This window comes from Mya arenaria, chromosome 14 (genome assembly GCF_026914265.1).
Source record: "Mya arenaria isolate MELC-2E11 chromosome 14, ASM2691426v1".
Lineage (NCBI taxonomy): Eukaryota > Metazoa > Mollusca > Bivalvia > Myida > Myidae > Mya > Mya arenaria.
This window is the reverse complement of record NC_069135.1, coordinates 44,771,876-44,788,775: the sequence shown is the minus strand read 5'-3', so window position 1 is coordinate 44,788,775 and position 16,900 is coordinate 44,771,876. Positions and strand designations below refer to the sequence as shown.

Genomic DNA, 16,900 nt, shown 5'->3' with positions numbered 1-16,900 from the left:
ATTTTTAAAAAAGAACAAAAACATGGGGTTCTGTGTGGTCTATAACTGATTTTGCTTCTATTTGCCCATTTGGTGTATAGCTAAAAATGTGCGGGTATATAACCCCACGCATTTCTTAAAAAACGCTAAACATGAATTGTATAATAAATGTATTGGGGTTGGACACAATGAAACTTTCTGTCACATTCCATGTGCATTCATAGTACATTTGTATAGCATTCCGTTATAGACGGAAACACGTTCATAGTACGCATGTTTACTTGGTTGGTCCGCTGTAGGCAGCGGATGTGCATTCATAGTATTGTAACGGTCCGCTGTAGGCGACGAATGTGCGTTCATAGAATACCATTCCGTTGTAGACGGAAGTACGTTCATAGTACGAATATTTACTTGGTTGGTAATATGCAAATTAACAAAGCCCGGGTTCTGTGTGGATTGAGAATTTACTGTATATAAAGACCAGCGGACCCCTATAGGGTCGAGCATGCTTTTCTCTGAAGGGATATATTGCGTGTTTCACGTCGCAAGTTACAAATGTATAGGTATCGATACATGTGTGTTATAACTAAGTATAGTAAAACATGACTAGAGAAGCTAATATTTAATTAAAATATACGAAACTCAAGACAAATTGTGTCGTGTAATTATTTAAACTAAATTGGTTACTTATTGTATTCCGGATTCCATATCAAAATGAAGCGGTATTCCGGAATTTGGTCCTATATTAAGCGATTTTCCAGATTCTAGGTGGGGCTGGTTGTCAACCTGATTACACATTCAATCGACGTTATAAAATGTAGTCTAGCGTGCGTCTGGTTGCGCCAAGCGGTTCAGAATCAATTGACTGTTATACCATCAGCACCGTGAGGCCTTCAAGTAACAAAAATAATACAATTAAAGCCCAAGTAATTACTGTTTCTACTATCAAACATGTGTCTTAAGTAAATGAATTTGAATATGAATTATCAATCTCAAGCATTAATTGAATACTTCTAGCCTTCTCCACCCACTTTGGTAATGTGAAAACTCTTAAAGGTGGTATGTTTAGTGAGATATCTATTGACCTAAGCTTAGATATAAGTGAATTTTATTTTATGAACAACAAAAAAAGTAAGCCAAGAGCAATTACCTCTCATGATGGATCAGAAATAGCGTACGATCTTTTGGTATTCATTTTTGACAGAAGGAAAAAAAACTTATATTTACACTGCTATAACTGAACTATTTTTTGTCTATTAATATATAAACTTTTTAAATATATAAAGAAAAAATGAAGATCTATTCTGACTCAAAAGGTTTTCCTCATAGTTTATTATCTATCAAACTGTTAGGCAATTTGCTCTAAAGGGTATAATTTATAATGAAAATATCTACAATTATACAGGGCATGTAATTCATGAACCGTTCCCATCATCGATACTGTATATGAATACTGTTGGCTGCTCCCAAGCGTCTCCTTAACACTGATCAATTGAAATAATGGTCTTAAGAAAAGTTAGTGGTAAAACATGGTAAAACATAGTGGCACACTTCATAACTTGGGTAAGTAGAGAACAATTACGTTCTCATTGATAATTTTATACGTTAGATGAGCTACTGGCATATAGTGCAACTAAAGGGAGCGAGACAAATCAGCCCCTTACCAAATCGGCCTACATCCATTCCAAATCGGCCCCTTACTGCCTTAGACTAGTCCATATAAACAGCCGCTTCAGAGTCTTTGATAATTTTTGTGTTGGTGACTCTTCGTTGAAGGGAACACAATAAATATCCAAATCTAAAAAACGTTCCCTTAACGCGCATTATTGTGGCAAGCCTTAGACGTTTCGGCATTGCCATTTCGTCCCCTTAATTAAATTGACTCGAGATTTTTCGGCCCCTTACTGAATTTGAACGCAGACACTTCGGCCCCTTAATTTTATTTTATTTTGAATATAAAGAAAAAAATAATTTGTCAAATTTTATTTCAAAAGAAGTTGTAAATGAGATATGTAAATTCACAAATAGACAAATATTAATGAAATACATTGATAAGATTGATAAGAAATGTCTCAGAAAAAAAAACAACAGCATAAATGTTGGATGCAGCCCTTGGCTGTCACTGTACAGCCACAATAATGTGCGTTTAGGAAACCTTTTTTTATCATTTGGATATTCATTTTGTTCCTTAAATGCCACTCAACTGAGCCGAACCAATGTACAGTGATTTTTTTTTAAGAATTATTTTTACTGCATGTGCCTTGCAAATTGGGAAAAGAAGTTGACTTTGGGAAAAATACAAAATCAGGCCAAAATAGCTATTATAATGGAAAATATACATTTTTTAACTTTTTTATGCATACATTATGCTGTGAAAGAGTAAGTCTTGTTAAGATTTTGTTTATATTTCAAGAAATTAATTGCTTATTTTATTCATTAACGTAATCTGCATTTATCAAATTGGGAAAAGTTTTAAAATTTGGGGAAAAATAGCAGTTTTTTACAAGGGTAAACAGCCTTTAGAAGGCAGTAAATTGCACCAAAAAAAAATCACTGATGTAAAATATATTCTTCAACTATTACACCACAATACTTTACACTTCACTGTTAAAGTAAAACACAAAAGTTACACTTTAATTATTTTAGCCAAAACCTTTTACTTATTACACTTAAGTGTTTTATGAAACACAAATAATTAGTTTAATTTAGATCGCCTTCTGTCAATAAAGCATCGCCATTTTGAAACCATCTAGCAGGTGCCCCTTATCTTTCCTCTCAATATACTAAGCGCTGGGATCTGTGATTCTTGGCTAGGAATACAACAAGTGGGTTATAGACGCTTAGAGTCGCCAAATCAAAAACTGTCAAAGACTCTGAAGTGGCTGTTTATATCGGCTAGTCAGCATAGAGAGCGTTATGTAGATATTAACGCCAGGATTATGGATGAGTGGGACTGATATGACTCGCGTGAGGTCACGTGCAAGAAGTTTTTGAGAAATGTTGATGCCATCTACGGTGGACGATGGGTGCTTGAAACAGTTTTAGATAGTGGACTTGATATAAAATACATTTCATTATACCTCATGTAAATATTAACAACATGCTTATGAATATTATTTTAAAGATTATTTCAAGATTTTTTTGAAGTACATGTACATATGTATAAAGATATATGTTTTAACTCAATTTATTTTTTATAGAAAAACAATATCATAATAAATGTCTATGTTCACAAGTATATTTGTGTTCAAGTATAAATATATTTTCTTTTAAATTTTTTTTTTATCAATACATTTTTATGCATATATAGCTTTATGTGAATAAACATATCACATTATAACTTCTTTTCAAATATTTTTTTTATGCTTTTTATTTATATTTAGAAATAAAAATATAAATAAATAAGGGCCAAAATGTCGAAACGTCTACAGGATGGGGCCGATTTGGTATGGGGCTTGAAAGGTAAACGTTTCAACTAGGGGCCGATTTGGTAAGGGGCCAATTTGTATGGAGGCCCAACTAAATAGTCTCATAAACTACCGGTGTGTTTAGGTAGAAGACAACAGTGAGTGTGGTAGTGTGGCTCGGCTGAATCTTAGTCGACTGATCCATAATTACTAGGGATGCAAACGAATATTCGAATATTCGATCAAACGTTTGGTATTCGAATGTCAAAATCGGTATTCGAATATTCAATGTTTTTTTTTTTGTTGAATAATAATAATAAATATTTTGCCTACGACTATGTTGTTGTATTTAAGATTCGTTTGTCTTGTTTAAACAACGATTGGCCCATAATGCCAGAGGTGTGAATGTGATGACAATACACTAAACACGCGGCATGTATCATTTAGGGACATATCGTCGGGTACTATAAATAGTCCCCGTGTTTTTACAATAACTAGCTTAATGTAAAAACACGGGGAGTGACAGAAAACGACAAGTGACAGAAAAAAATCCAATTATTTTAGGTAAATTGCTTCTACCAATTAAGAAAATCTAAAATAGACTAGTTCCCAAGTTGGTTTAGTTTTTCCGTAGTTTATATATTATATGTCAATCCCAGAACGAGGCTGCTCGTCCTACGGAGACTCTCCATTGGCACATAACGCCATTTGACCAAAAATCCATCTAGGTTCACGTTGTTTACAAATATGAAGGCAGAGGAATATTAATAAAAAGTTTTTGTTAATTTTTCTCTGTTGATAAAGTATGACTTTTTGTCTTTCTGAAATGAAGAATTTCAGAGGCTCATTTGGTGTTATTCAGGGTCCGCCACGCGTAGTTATTACGACAAGGAAAAGCTAAAATGCCCCGGCTATTACTTAAGAGAATATTATAAAAGTTTACTACAACTTTTAAAAGATGTATTTTGGTAATCGAATATTCGAATATTCGTTCGAAAGAATTACCGAATATTCGAATATCAATTTTGCCATTCGTTTGCATCCCTAATAATTACCAATGTAAAATATATTTTTCAACTGTTACTCCACAATACTTAACACTTCACTGTTAAATAAAAACACAAAAGTTACACTTTCAGGGGCGTAGCAAGAAGGTTTGTGATGTGTACGCAAGTACTTCCCCGGAAAATTATTGTTTACCAGATTGTCTGTAGTGACTTCTCGAAGCATTCTGACCCCTTAACGTATCAAAGTTTTGTCAACAAAAAGATAATGGTTTAATTGATATATAGAGGGAATGACGTTGATCATAAAATGATATTGATCATCCTGACACCATCCGATAAAAGTGATGCCATAATAATCATGATGGCTGACAGCTACCACAATTCATATTTAGGCAAAAAAGCAGTAATATGTGTGATCAGCATGTATACAGCTTTACACGCCAATGCTTGTGGACGCCCTTAATAAAACTTAAAAACCACGAGTATTTATAACATCATCATTCAACATTTAGTCACTACAGACTCGGTACTTATCGCAACGGATGCTATTAGCATTCTTCTGTATGGACACAATGAAACATTCACTCGAACACAAGTGCTGAGTTTCCTGTTTTTTGCGTCTTACAAAATTATCCAACACTGTCAAGTTGCTTCTCTTAATATACAAACAAGACAATTTACTGGTGGTCATGGTGTTGTGTTGGTAGGTTTTAACTCTTCTCATGACTCTGAAAGATCACCCAGCAAAACACTTTGAATGGCTCTATAGAGGTCTTGTTGATCGGCCCTGATTGTGTCAGACAAATCGGATGGCTTTTCTGCCTCATCAACATTGACCGATCTTAGAATGTCTCGCGTATTTTGGCAAATATAAATTTATTTATATCATCAATTATAAAAAAAAGTTTAAAAAGTCGGCGTTCTGATGTTAAGATTTAATGATAAAATACGATGGTTATGTAAATATCCAAGTATTATATGGGTAGTATTTTTCTTTAACACCTTTGGCTGTAAGTACTAATGTAACAAGCCAAATATGTAATACGCAGGTAGAATTTAGGAAAAGAAATACAGCTTTATTGCACCACCGCTACACATGTACAATACATATAAGTGTGTATGTAAGTAACACAGAATATTTATACCTTGTTCTCCATCTTTAAACTTCTCTGTGAAACGTCATCTCGTGAGCTGAAGATCTCGGCTGTATGAATCAAAGATAGAGTCGTGCAGCGCCTCTGACAGCTGGTTAAGTCGCTTCGGGAGCGGATACTGCGCCGAGTAGAGTTAAGAAGGCGTTCATCCAATTCTGCAGACAGGTGATTAATGAATGGCAGGAACATGTTTATCTTCTGTTGGAACTAAGGTCATTTAGGTCTATATTCCAGTGGTGTCAATTGGCTTTGCGCAACTCTTTGTAAAAATGGCTCAGTGGCATTGTGTTGGGCAATGTTTATGGCACTTTCAAAGAGAGCGTCTCATATTGCTGGGTCATTACTTTCGTCGTTGATCATGGGGTTTACAACCTTTGACTCCTCTACTGCGACGAAATGATCACAGTCATTCTTTTGTAATAGGGCAGTTAATTTAATCAAGCCTGACAAGACGTGTTCGGTGTCCACTAGAGTGATTATAGGTATTAGCCATTAAAGCCATTTGTTCTATTGTGCTACAGTCTATAGCGTCGTCTGCAATGAATCCATAACATGGGCTTTTGTTGCACTCTCTCAAAATATCTTCAACCATGATTTCTCCACATATCTGTATTAGCTAAATCTGAATTTCAGGGTACGTGTACTTTTTTCGGTTTCTTTCTTCACCAAGTAGTTACGTAAAAGCCTATTATCTGTACTGAAGTTTCCATCATCTTCTCTGTGACCTCTCAATGCTATTCCTAAGTTTCCACAAAGGATAATGGAGAGTTTAATACATTTCAGTATCTGTCTGTTTTTAGTTACAACAATATCATGCCGTCAAACAACTTAGTGACGATGTCGTTCTCTTTACCTTCTGAAATATTGATGAAGTTATCTGTTGCAAGAAGCGAACATTGTGTTATTTCAACGCCTGGTGCCTTGTAACCAGCTTTCCTAGGTTGCTCCAGTCGTTGATTGGCGATACCCCGAACGCCTTTTCCTTCGAATCCCCACCTTGTGGACCAAAACCTCGTTAAGGCCCACAATACTCATTATCCTTGCTTGTGGAATATCTCTACCGACTGTTTGACACGAACCAGTGAGGCTGTTACCGCCATAAGCTTGATCCAATGAGTCTGAAAAGCAAAAGATAATGTCAAGTTGACGTTGGTCAATGTGTGTAAATAAGTCTTATGTGATTCAGAAATTGAAACTGTTTCCCTAATTTGGAGCGTTCGATTTTATTTCAGCCATTTTCAAAACATTGCAACATAGAAAGTATTAAAGGCAGACAAATATATTTATAATTGAATTATCGAGTAGCTCTACACGTCGTATACTCATTCAAAATAAGAAGACGCGTTGATTTGTAAACAATCGTTATTTCAACAATTTAGTTTATAGTTTTACAATTGAAATCTGACCTAAACAAAACAACTTATTATATTTTACTCATCCTTCTACATGTAGGGGTTAATTTTTTTTGCAAAATTGAACTATTCATTTTTTCGATATTTTTAGATGATCTGTACGCGTCTGCGTACTCTGCATATAGGACGCTACGTGCCTGACTTTATTAATTATTTTAGCCAATACCTTTTACTTATTACACTTAAGTGTTTAACACAAATAATTAGTTTAATTTAGATCAACTTCTGTCGCAAAGCATTGCCATTTTGAAACCATCTAGCAGGTGCCTGTTATCTTTTCGCTCAATATACTTCGTGCTGCGACCTGTTATTATTGGTTAGGAAAACAACAAGTGGGATATGGATGCGTAGAGTTGCCAAATCAAAAACTGTCAAAGACTCTGAAGTGGCTGTTTATATGGACTAGGCTGAATCTCTAGCTGGTGGTAGCGATTTAACTAGACTGTAAGACAGTTATAATAGGGACAATATCATAACCAATGCCATGTTGTTATTATTGAGGAAACTGTAGGAAAGTCTTTGGATGCTGGTATACCAGTATAAATATAGACATGTATGTGTAAAAGCATATTTTAGGTAGATATTGCATACATGCCATCTTTCTGGAGACCATTTAATATAGGGGCATATTTATCCCTCTCCAGAGGACCAGGCATACATGCCATTATACCCTGTTGGTGGTGGGGGAAATCCCCCGGAATTCCGACCTATCCCCCTTTTTAAAAAAAAAACTTGCTCAAGGTTGTCAGTGGAAAGCATCGATAATTTTATAAGTGGGAAATTACATGATGGACGATGATGACTTAAAGTCCAAAAATTATTGTAATAAGAGTGTGTTTCTGTATTTATTCTTATATCATAAATGTAGATATTGCTTAAGATTTCGCTGCTTAAAAATTGCTTGGTGTAATTTCAAAATCCCCTGGAATTCAGACCAAAATCCCCTGGGAAGCCTCTCAGAAATATGGCATGTATGACCAGGGGCTAGAATAAAATTCTTGGGGATTTCCCTCCACTGGGGGATATGGTATGTATTATTGCGATATATTCCTATATATTGCAGAAACAGCTGACTCTGACAAAAATGCTCAACAAAAAAGCTGTATCATCATTGATAACATAAATTCCATAAATTGACATTAGACTAGGGAAATGTCATTGTGATTAATTGATCAACATATTGCTTCTATTAAATCATTATAATTCTTTAATATGATGATAATATATATTTTTTTTAAATCTGGGGGACCGGATATTCATCCCCCTCTGGAGGACCAGGGGATGGATCAAATATCCGGGGTATTTTCTCTCCTCCAGGGGATATTATTGCAATTAAGGTTGTAAAACTACATAAAATAATACCTTGCAAATGATCATCACTCCAAATTATTTTCTTTGCCTTCAAGACAGCCACTGCATGCATGCAATGCATTTGTTTTTAGCATTTTTGTCAACCAATGTAAGGTGAAAATTGAAAATGTGATTTTTTTTCATTTCAGGTTGATTTCAGTTACAAGTGGTGATTCTTGTCAAGTATGGACCACACACCTCCATTTGACGAAATGATGATGACTGTTGTCTGCCATCTTAACTTATGAAACATAAACAACCTACCGGTAATAAATTCATATTAACAAGTACTTGAACAGGGTTATTTTTAAAAAGGAAATTATGGCGTCTAACTTTGAATCTGTTGAACATGCATCTGACCTAATTCATGACTTTGTCTGCTCTCCATGTAAAGATGATGGATTAAATAATGAGGCAAAATTCTTCTGTGATGAATGCAAGAAATATTACTGCAACAACTGTGTACTGCTCCACAACAAACTGTTTAGGACACATTCCGTGCTTGGAAGACAAGATGTGAGCAAGTGGATGGGGTATGCAGGACTGAGCCCCATAGAGGCTTGTGACAAACATGGTGACAAGAAGCTTGAACTGCTCTGTGAGGACCATGATGAGCTTTGTTGCCACATTTGTGTCTCTCTCACTCACAGGTTAGTGGTTTATTCTCTTTTTTAACCTATCTATCCATAAATCATTTTTAAATAATTGTAGTCAATGCAAAACCTTTGGCGAAAAACACTGATTAGTAATCAATTTTATTATATCTTCATAATATACTCGTCAATTTGTTTTTAGCAGTATTAAGTTGCCTATTGGTTGTGTCTCTCTAGTTCCATCAATATATGACAGGTAAATAAAACTGTATGAAAAAATCTGTCACGTTCAGTTTTTAAATTTAAGAACCTTTTCTTTGAAGTAACCGTTCAAGCTAACTTTTTGTTTAATTTCATGAAGGGAAATTTAATTCCAAAAGCAATTTTATTACAGTTTGTGATTGCATATCAACAACCTATAGTAACACTCAGATATGTTTGAAATTAAATTTGTTCATTTTTGGGGTCCTGCAAAATGCTACTCTAAACTACTAAGACCTACTAAGAACTAAGTAACATACTAAGGACTATTAAAAGCTACTAAGAGCTACAAAAGGCTTCTAAGAGCTACTAAGAACTAAGAGCAATTAAGTACTAACAGCTACTGAGAACTACTAATATAAGAGCTATTAATAATTGCTAAGAGCTACTAAGAACTCTTAAGAGATACCTAAATGCACAAAAAGAAATGTAATAATTTAATGAATCATAAAATCAAAGATTAGGACAGTATTTAAAATTCAGAAAGTAAGCTTATTTTCAAGTTGTTGCATGTATTTGGGTATTAATAGAACAATATTTATGATAATCTTCTTTGGTGAAAAGAATTTTTTTTCAATTATGAATTAGTGAATTTTAAAATAAAAGTCTATTTTTTCTAACCCTTTTTAAACTTCTTCATATTTATAATTATTGCTCTAAAGTAACTCTTTGTAGTTCTTAGTAGAGCTCTCTTAATAGCTCACAGTGACTTTTCGCAGGACCCCTTGTTTGTGATATTCAACTGAAATTATGTTTATCAAGAAACTGCTTTAATAAACATTGAACAATTCGGATATTTGCTGATTTAAATATTGCAAGGCTGGATTGGATTGAGCAAATTCTTTAAGATAAAGACAAGATAAAGACAAGAGCTGTCACAGTATGTGACGAATGCCCCCGAATGTGACATTGACCTATGAACAAGGTCAGTACATGAAAAGTTGATCTTGCCTTTACGTGTCAAATACATATGGCAAGTTATTTTAAATTGCCTGTAAAAATACCACCCATACTTGACAACCTACACTGTTATGTCCTTATAAGCAGCATTCCATTGTGAATAAACACTAAGTGTGACCTTGAACTTAGAGGTAGGGACATGGATCTTGCATGTGACATGTCGTCTTGGTATGTCGGACACATGTGGCAAGTCATTTTAAAATCTGTCCATACAAGAGAACGTTACAGCCTGGACACAACAACCTATACTCTATGTCCTTATATATGCAGTATTTCATTGTGATTAAACACCTAAGTGTGACCTTGACCTTAGAGGTAGGGACACGGGTCTTGCATGCGACACGTCGTCTTGGTCTGTAGAACACATGTGGCAAGTTATTTTAAAATCTGTCCATACAAGGGAAAGTTACAGCCAGGACATGACCACCTATACACTATGTCTTTATATGCAGCATTCCATTGTGAATAAACACCTAAGTGTGACCTTGACCTTAGAGGTAGGGACATGGGTCTTGCATACGACACGTCGTCTTGGTATGTGGAACACATATGGCAAGTTATTTTAAAATCTGTCCATACAAGGGAAAGTTACAGCCTGGACACAACAACCTATACTCTATGTCCTTATATGCAGCACTCCATTGTGAATAAACACTAAGTGTGACCTTGACCTTAAAGGTAGGGACACGGGTCTTGCACGCGACACGTTGTCTTGGTATGTGGAACACATGTGGCAAGTTATTTTAAAATCTGTCCATACAAGGGAAAGTTACAGCCCGGACATGAGTTATTGAGCCAGACACAGGGACGGACGGACGGACGAACGGACGGACGGAAGGTGCGATTTTAATATGCCCACCTTCGGGGGCATAAAAAGCATACGGAATAATGTTCATGCTGTGAGAGCTCAGAAAATAAAACATTCACAATTTTCAGAATGTGTCAAAGCATCAAGCATGTTCCTGATCTAGCCGATGGATTGAAGAAACAAACTGACTACATAAAACTGCCACCTGATGTACAAAACATAAATCACAGGCTTCAAGAAATCACCAGGAAGAGGACACACAACAAACAGTCTCTCAAAGACTCCGGGAATACATTGCTTGCAGAAATCAAGTCACTCAGGAAAAAAGTGAATGACAAGTTTGATGAAATAGAGAAAAAGACCAATGACATCTTACAAGAACAGCTCCATGAGGCAGATGATTTCTTACAGGAGGACATAAACAAATGCACTCAGCTCACTGACACACTAAATACTTGCTTAAAAATAATCTCACCCCAGCAAGATGACAACACCTTCTTTATAGCCTTCAAAAAATGCAAGCACAAGATGAGAGAAGCAGAGAACATGCTACAGGAACTGTCCATTAAGCCTGACATATCACTTACATTCCAGGCCGATCCCGGGATCAAACAGTTTCTTTCCGGATTAAACACACTTGGAAAAATTGAAGGAATTCCTGTCAAAGATCCATATCAACACCCAAACTTTGTTTTTACGACCAAAAACAGTTCAAAATACTCTGTAAAATTGCTCAGTGATAGTGAATGCAAAGTAAATGGTTTATGTGAGATGCCTGGAGGAGATATCTTGATCACAGACAACAGCAAATTAAAGCTGCTGAACTCCCACTATCAGGTGGCCTCATGTAAGCTTATTCCTGCGCCAAACCATGTCTGTCACATTGCTGGAAATGAAGCTGCTGTAACTCTAGGTGCCGGTAACAAAGGTGTGCACTTCATCACTGTGACTGGTGGTACAATTGGTGTAACAAGGAAGTTGACAATTCCACATTTTTGTTTCGGTATTGCCCATCACAATGGTAACCTGTATGTAGGATCCTTGACAGCCATTTACCAGTACACAATGTCAGGTCAGCTAGTGAAAAAGATATACGAAGACAATAGTGCCAGAGTCGCAGTGGGCAGATTTACAGTGAGCAGAGATGGCACCAACATCTACATTCCAGCTTTACACACAAACAAACTCATCACCATTGACACAAGTGGGAACATTCTGTCAACTCTTCAGGACCCGGACTTTGATCTGCCTATTTCAGTGTGTGTGAGTGATGGAGGACATGTGTTTGTCTGCTCACAGCTGTCCCACAAAGTGACCCAGGTGGACAAGGAGGGCAAACACAAACTGGCCACCTTGGCAGATGTACTTTACAAACCTTGCGCAGTATTGTTTACTAGACACAGTATCATAGTTGGAGGTCGGAGCAATGAGATTTCTGTGTTTCAGCTTAAATAAGTTAAACAAATCAACAAACTAAAAGTCAGGAAGAGATTGGAAACCAACATATACTCGAGTTTTTTTTACAGAATCTGTAAATTTTGCTTCTATTCTGGTTATCTCATTTTCAAAATCCTGTAAAATCTTTACATATACAGTGTGCGAAATTAACGGTAGCCCGATCGCCAGAGGCGACTAAAAAATTACCCAGGCTAAGAAAAAATTATTTAGGATAGCCTGACTGGTGATGAAATCATCAGGCTTGTTGATTAAAAATATGTCAGGTCAATGTTTACTTCGACACCATTTACCTACTTACGGGTAATCATTTGGAGCTCCTCGGCCGTTTTTCCATAGAAAACAGTGGTGTTTAGAACAGTTTTGGTGGAAAATGGCCGAGGATTTCTGAATACTGAACACAGATTGACAGGACCAACCAATACTTGCATCTTTAAAGTTCTGAATAAAATAACATACTGAATAGTTTTTATATTATTCCTTGTCTAAAATCATAAAAAGTACTCATAGTTTTGTCCAATGTTTTTCTGTAAGCTGTGGGGCTACAGAAGTCTGGATTTGGCTACAGAAATCTCAAAGTACAAATGTATGTAGCCCCATTGGCAGGGTAAAAAGCCTACTTTCACAAATGCACACGCTGCACACACACACACACACACGCGCGCACACACACACATGTATGTAATTTTGTAATAACTTATTTTATTACAGAAACTAATTTACATGTCCCTACAACATTGCCAATTATACCCCCAACAAACGAAGTTTGAAGGGGGTATATTGGAGTCACCCTGTGGTCCGTCGGTCGGTTTGTCGGTCGGTCCGTTGCAATTTACCTTGTCCTGAGCATAACTTAACAACTACTCGATGGAATTGGATTAAACTTCATACAATGATAGAGCATAATGAGAGGAAGTGCAGTGTACAATAACCATAACTCTATTCTTGCTTATTACTGAGTTATTGCCCTTTGTTACTTTTGTTTGTCCGGAGTATAACTTGAAAAGTACTGGATGGAATTCATTGGAACTTCATGCAATGGTAAAGCACAATGAGAGGAAGTGCAGTGTTCAAGAACCATAACTCTACATTAGCTAATTACTGAGTAATTGCCCTTTATTTGTTTTTTTTGCTGTCAAATATTTTTCCAGACACTACCTTACAAACTAATAGATGGAATTTATTAAAACTTAATACAATGGTAAAGCACAATGAGAGGAAGTGCAGTGCACAAGAACCATAACTCTTTTTCAGCCAGTTACAGAGTAACTGCCCTTTGTTTCTTTTTTCTTGTCCGGAACATAACTTATTGGATGGAATTTAATAGAATTTCATACAGTGATAGATCAAAATGAGAGGGAGTGCAGTGTACAGGAACCGCAATTCTATTTCAGCCAATTACAGAGTTACTGCCCTTTGTTACTTTTTCTTGTCCAGAGCATGACTTGAAAACTATTGGATGGAATTTAATAAAACTTCATACATAGATAGATCATAATGAGAGGGAGTGCAGTGTACAGGAACAGCAATTCTATTTCAGCCAATTACAGAGTTACTGCCCTTTGTTACTTTTTCTTGTCCGAAGCATAACTTGAAAACTATTGGATGGAATTTAATAAAACTTGATACAGTGATAGATCATAATGGGAGGGAGTGCAGTGTACAGGAACCGCATTTCTATTTCAGCTTATTACAGAGTTACTGCCCTTTGTTACCTTTTCTTGTCCAGAGCATAACTTGAAAACTATTGGATGGAATTTAATAAAATTCATACAGTGATAGATCATAATGAGAGGGAGTGCAGTGTACAGTAACCGCAATTCTATTTCAGCTTATTACAGAGTTACTGCCCTTTGTTACTTTTTCTTGTCCGGAGCATGACTTGAAAATTATTGGATGGAATTTAATAAAACTTCATACAGTGATAGATCATAATGAGAGGGAGTGCAGTGTATAGGAACTGCAATTCTTTTTCAGCCAATTACAGAGTTACTGCCCTTTGTTACTTTTCTTGTCCGGGGCATAACTTGAAAACTACTGGATAGAATGTAATAAAACTTTATACAATGGTACAGCACAATGAGAAGGAGTTCAGTGTGCATGAATCATTACACTATTTTAGCAAATTACAGAGTTATTGCCTTTTTCTGTGTTTTTTTGGTCAAACTTTTGTCCGTACAGTAACTTGAAAACTACTAGATGGAATTTCATAAAACTTCATACAATGTTAAATCATAACGAGAGGCAGCGTTCGGGGGTATTAATCACCTTCAGTGATAGCTCTAGTTTAGTAATTGTAATAATAAAAAGTGAATGCTGTTTTGACCTTTTCTTATTCACTTAATCAATTGTAACAATCTACCGTAATTCAATTGTTAGCTATATTGAATATGTGTACACTCAGCCATTTGGGTTATGCAATAGTCAAAGGAAAGTGGGGAATGCCCATACGTGCAAAAATAAACTATATTATAAAAAAAATCTAATAGTGTGGATGGAAGGATATGATCATTTATTTGTATATATACTTTAATGATGCTTCTTTAGCTCACCAGAACACAAAGAGCTCCAGGGTGAGCTGTTGTCTGTTGTCGTACGTCATCAACCTTTTCCTTCAAACTCTCTTTCTCAACCACTTGGTCAATTGAAACCAATAAGAATGTTCCTTATATAAAATAATCAACTCCACAGAAGCTGTTAACAAGATTTAAAATTAATTTCAGTAATGTTCCTAAGGTGATCCTTCATCAAATTCCTTCGAGCCATGTTGGTTTGTTAAAAACTTTGCCAACTGGGGCCGTGTCACGAACTTTGTGAATTGTTTATAATTTAATGTGTTTGTCAAATTGTATCAGTTTAAGTATTTTAATAACAATAACTAAGTTTTTTGACTCCTGATTAATCATGATATTTATTCCGCTGTTACAGTATTTCATGCTTCATAATTTGTCTTTTTTTGTAGGTCCAAGGTCAAGGTCGTGGCGATGTAAAATTGTTTCAGCTCAATAACTGAAAATCCTTTTCATACAGGAACTTGAAATTTAAGCTGTTCATGACTAGTCAAATACCCCTACTGATTTTGAGATCAGTACGTCAAAGGCCAATGTCGCAGTGACCTTCAGGTGTAAAACGTTATATTGGCACTGACCTTGAGCTGAAAATATGTTACCGCTTAATAACTAAAGAAGGCTGGCACCCAGGAACTTCATACTTGGGATTGCTACCTGGACAAGACTATAGATGATGCCTATTAATTTTGAGATCAGTAGGTCAAAGGTCAAGCTAGGTTGCGATGACCTTCAGGTGAAAAAACAGTTTCCACTCAGTAATTAAAGAATGCTTGAGCCCAGGTCATACTCGGTATGCAAGCTGGTCATGATAAGTAGATGACCCCTTTTGATTTTTTAGGTCAGTAGGTAAAGTTCACATCACAGGTAAAAATGAAATGTTAGTCACCAGTCTGTAGGTCACTGTCAGTTTGTCTCCAGTCCAAAAGTACAGTTTATAAGTATCTATAATGTGTTTCCAGTACGGATAGAAAAATCCGACCCAAGGGCAGGAGCGTAAGCCGGTAACGAGGCTTGCCGAGTTACTGGCCACGCAGCGTGCCCGAGGGAAAAATATGATTGATATTTTTTATTGCATATCTTAATTTATCAATTTGTGGAAAAAATGACGTAGAAAACGTACTTTTGTACAATTACACCAAAAAGCGTGTGCGACGTTGTTTACTGACGTCATAGAGCGCAGAAATTTAAAATAACTAAAAAAGCGTTTTTTACGATTTTTTATTTTCAATTTTAATTAAAAGTCTTGCTAACATATATATTTGATTGCGCTTTATTGAAATGGCATAATATATTTTTCATAAACCATACAATAAATGAAATAAGAAGTGGCGCATTATTGCGCGTGACTCATCTTACATGGGGTATGTAAGATGGGGTTTTCCAGCACTGGTCACATGACTGGAAACACACATCCGGTATGCAAGAATATGTCCATCATTGCTTATTTCTCAGCTACCACAACACAATAAGGGAGAAAAGCGCTTTTTCAAACAAGAGGGCCAAGATGGCCCTTTATCGCTCACCTTAGTAAAAATTTGTGCTATAGACTTGTTGATAATTAAAGGGCAATAACAGGGATTTGGCTTCTCTGATTTATTATGCCCATTCACATTCTCACCAAATTTTGTGATGATTGGACAAATGCTTTAAAAGTTATTGAAAGGACAAGAGCAATTTTAGGTAATTTCTATAATTAAAGCGCAATAACTCTCGGGTAACTACAGCAATTTTGCTAATTATTAAACACTTTTATACACATTCTGACCAAATTTGGTCATGATTGGACAAAGGGTTCAAAAGTAATTGATCGGACTACATACTGGATGGTGCCTGTCTGCCCTTCCATACACCATAGATGGCCAAAGGCCAAAAGAGCTTATGCGATGGTAGTTTGTACGTAGTATGTGCGTCTGTAAACAATTCCTTGTGAACACGATACAGCCT

General features: G+C 36.0%; 1 protein-coding gene across 2 annotated transcripts; it reads left to right on the top strand.

Moving 5' to 3' along the window:
- Positions 1 to 1,455: 1,455 nt before the first annotated feature.
- Positions 1,456 to 12,849, top strand: LOC128218564 (uncharacterized). 2 transcript variants are annotated; one of them, XM_052926256.1, is made up of 4 exons: positions 1,456 to 1,542; positions 8,459 to 8,575; positions 8,798 to 8,959; positions 11,060 to 12,849. In XM_052926256.1, exons 3-4 carry the CDS (start codon positions 8,838 to 8,840, stop codon positions 12,384 to 12,386), a joined length of 1,449 nt encoding a protein of 482 aa, XP_052782216.1. In that variant the 5' UTR covers positions 1,456 to 1,542; positions 8,459 to 8,575; positions 8,798 to 8,837; the 3' UTR covers positions 12,387 to 12,849. The 2 variants fall into 2 exon arrangements, with proteins under 2 accessions (XP_052782216.1, XP_052782215.1); XM_052926255.1 differs by having other exon boundaries at positions 8,459 to 8,959.
- The last annotated feature ends 4,051 nt before the right edge of the window (positions 12,850 to 16,900 follow it).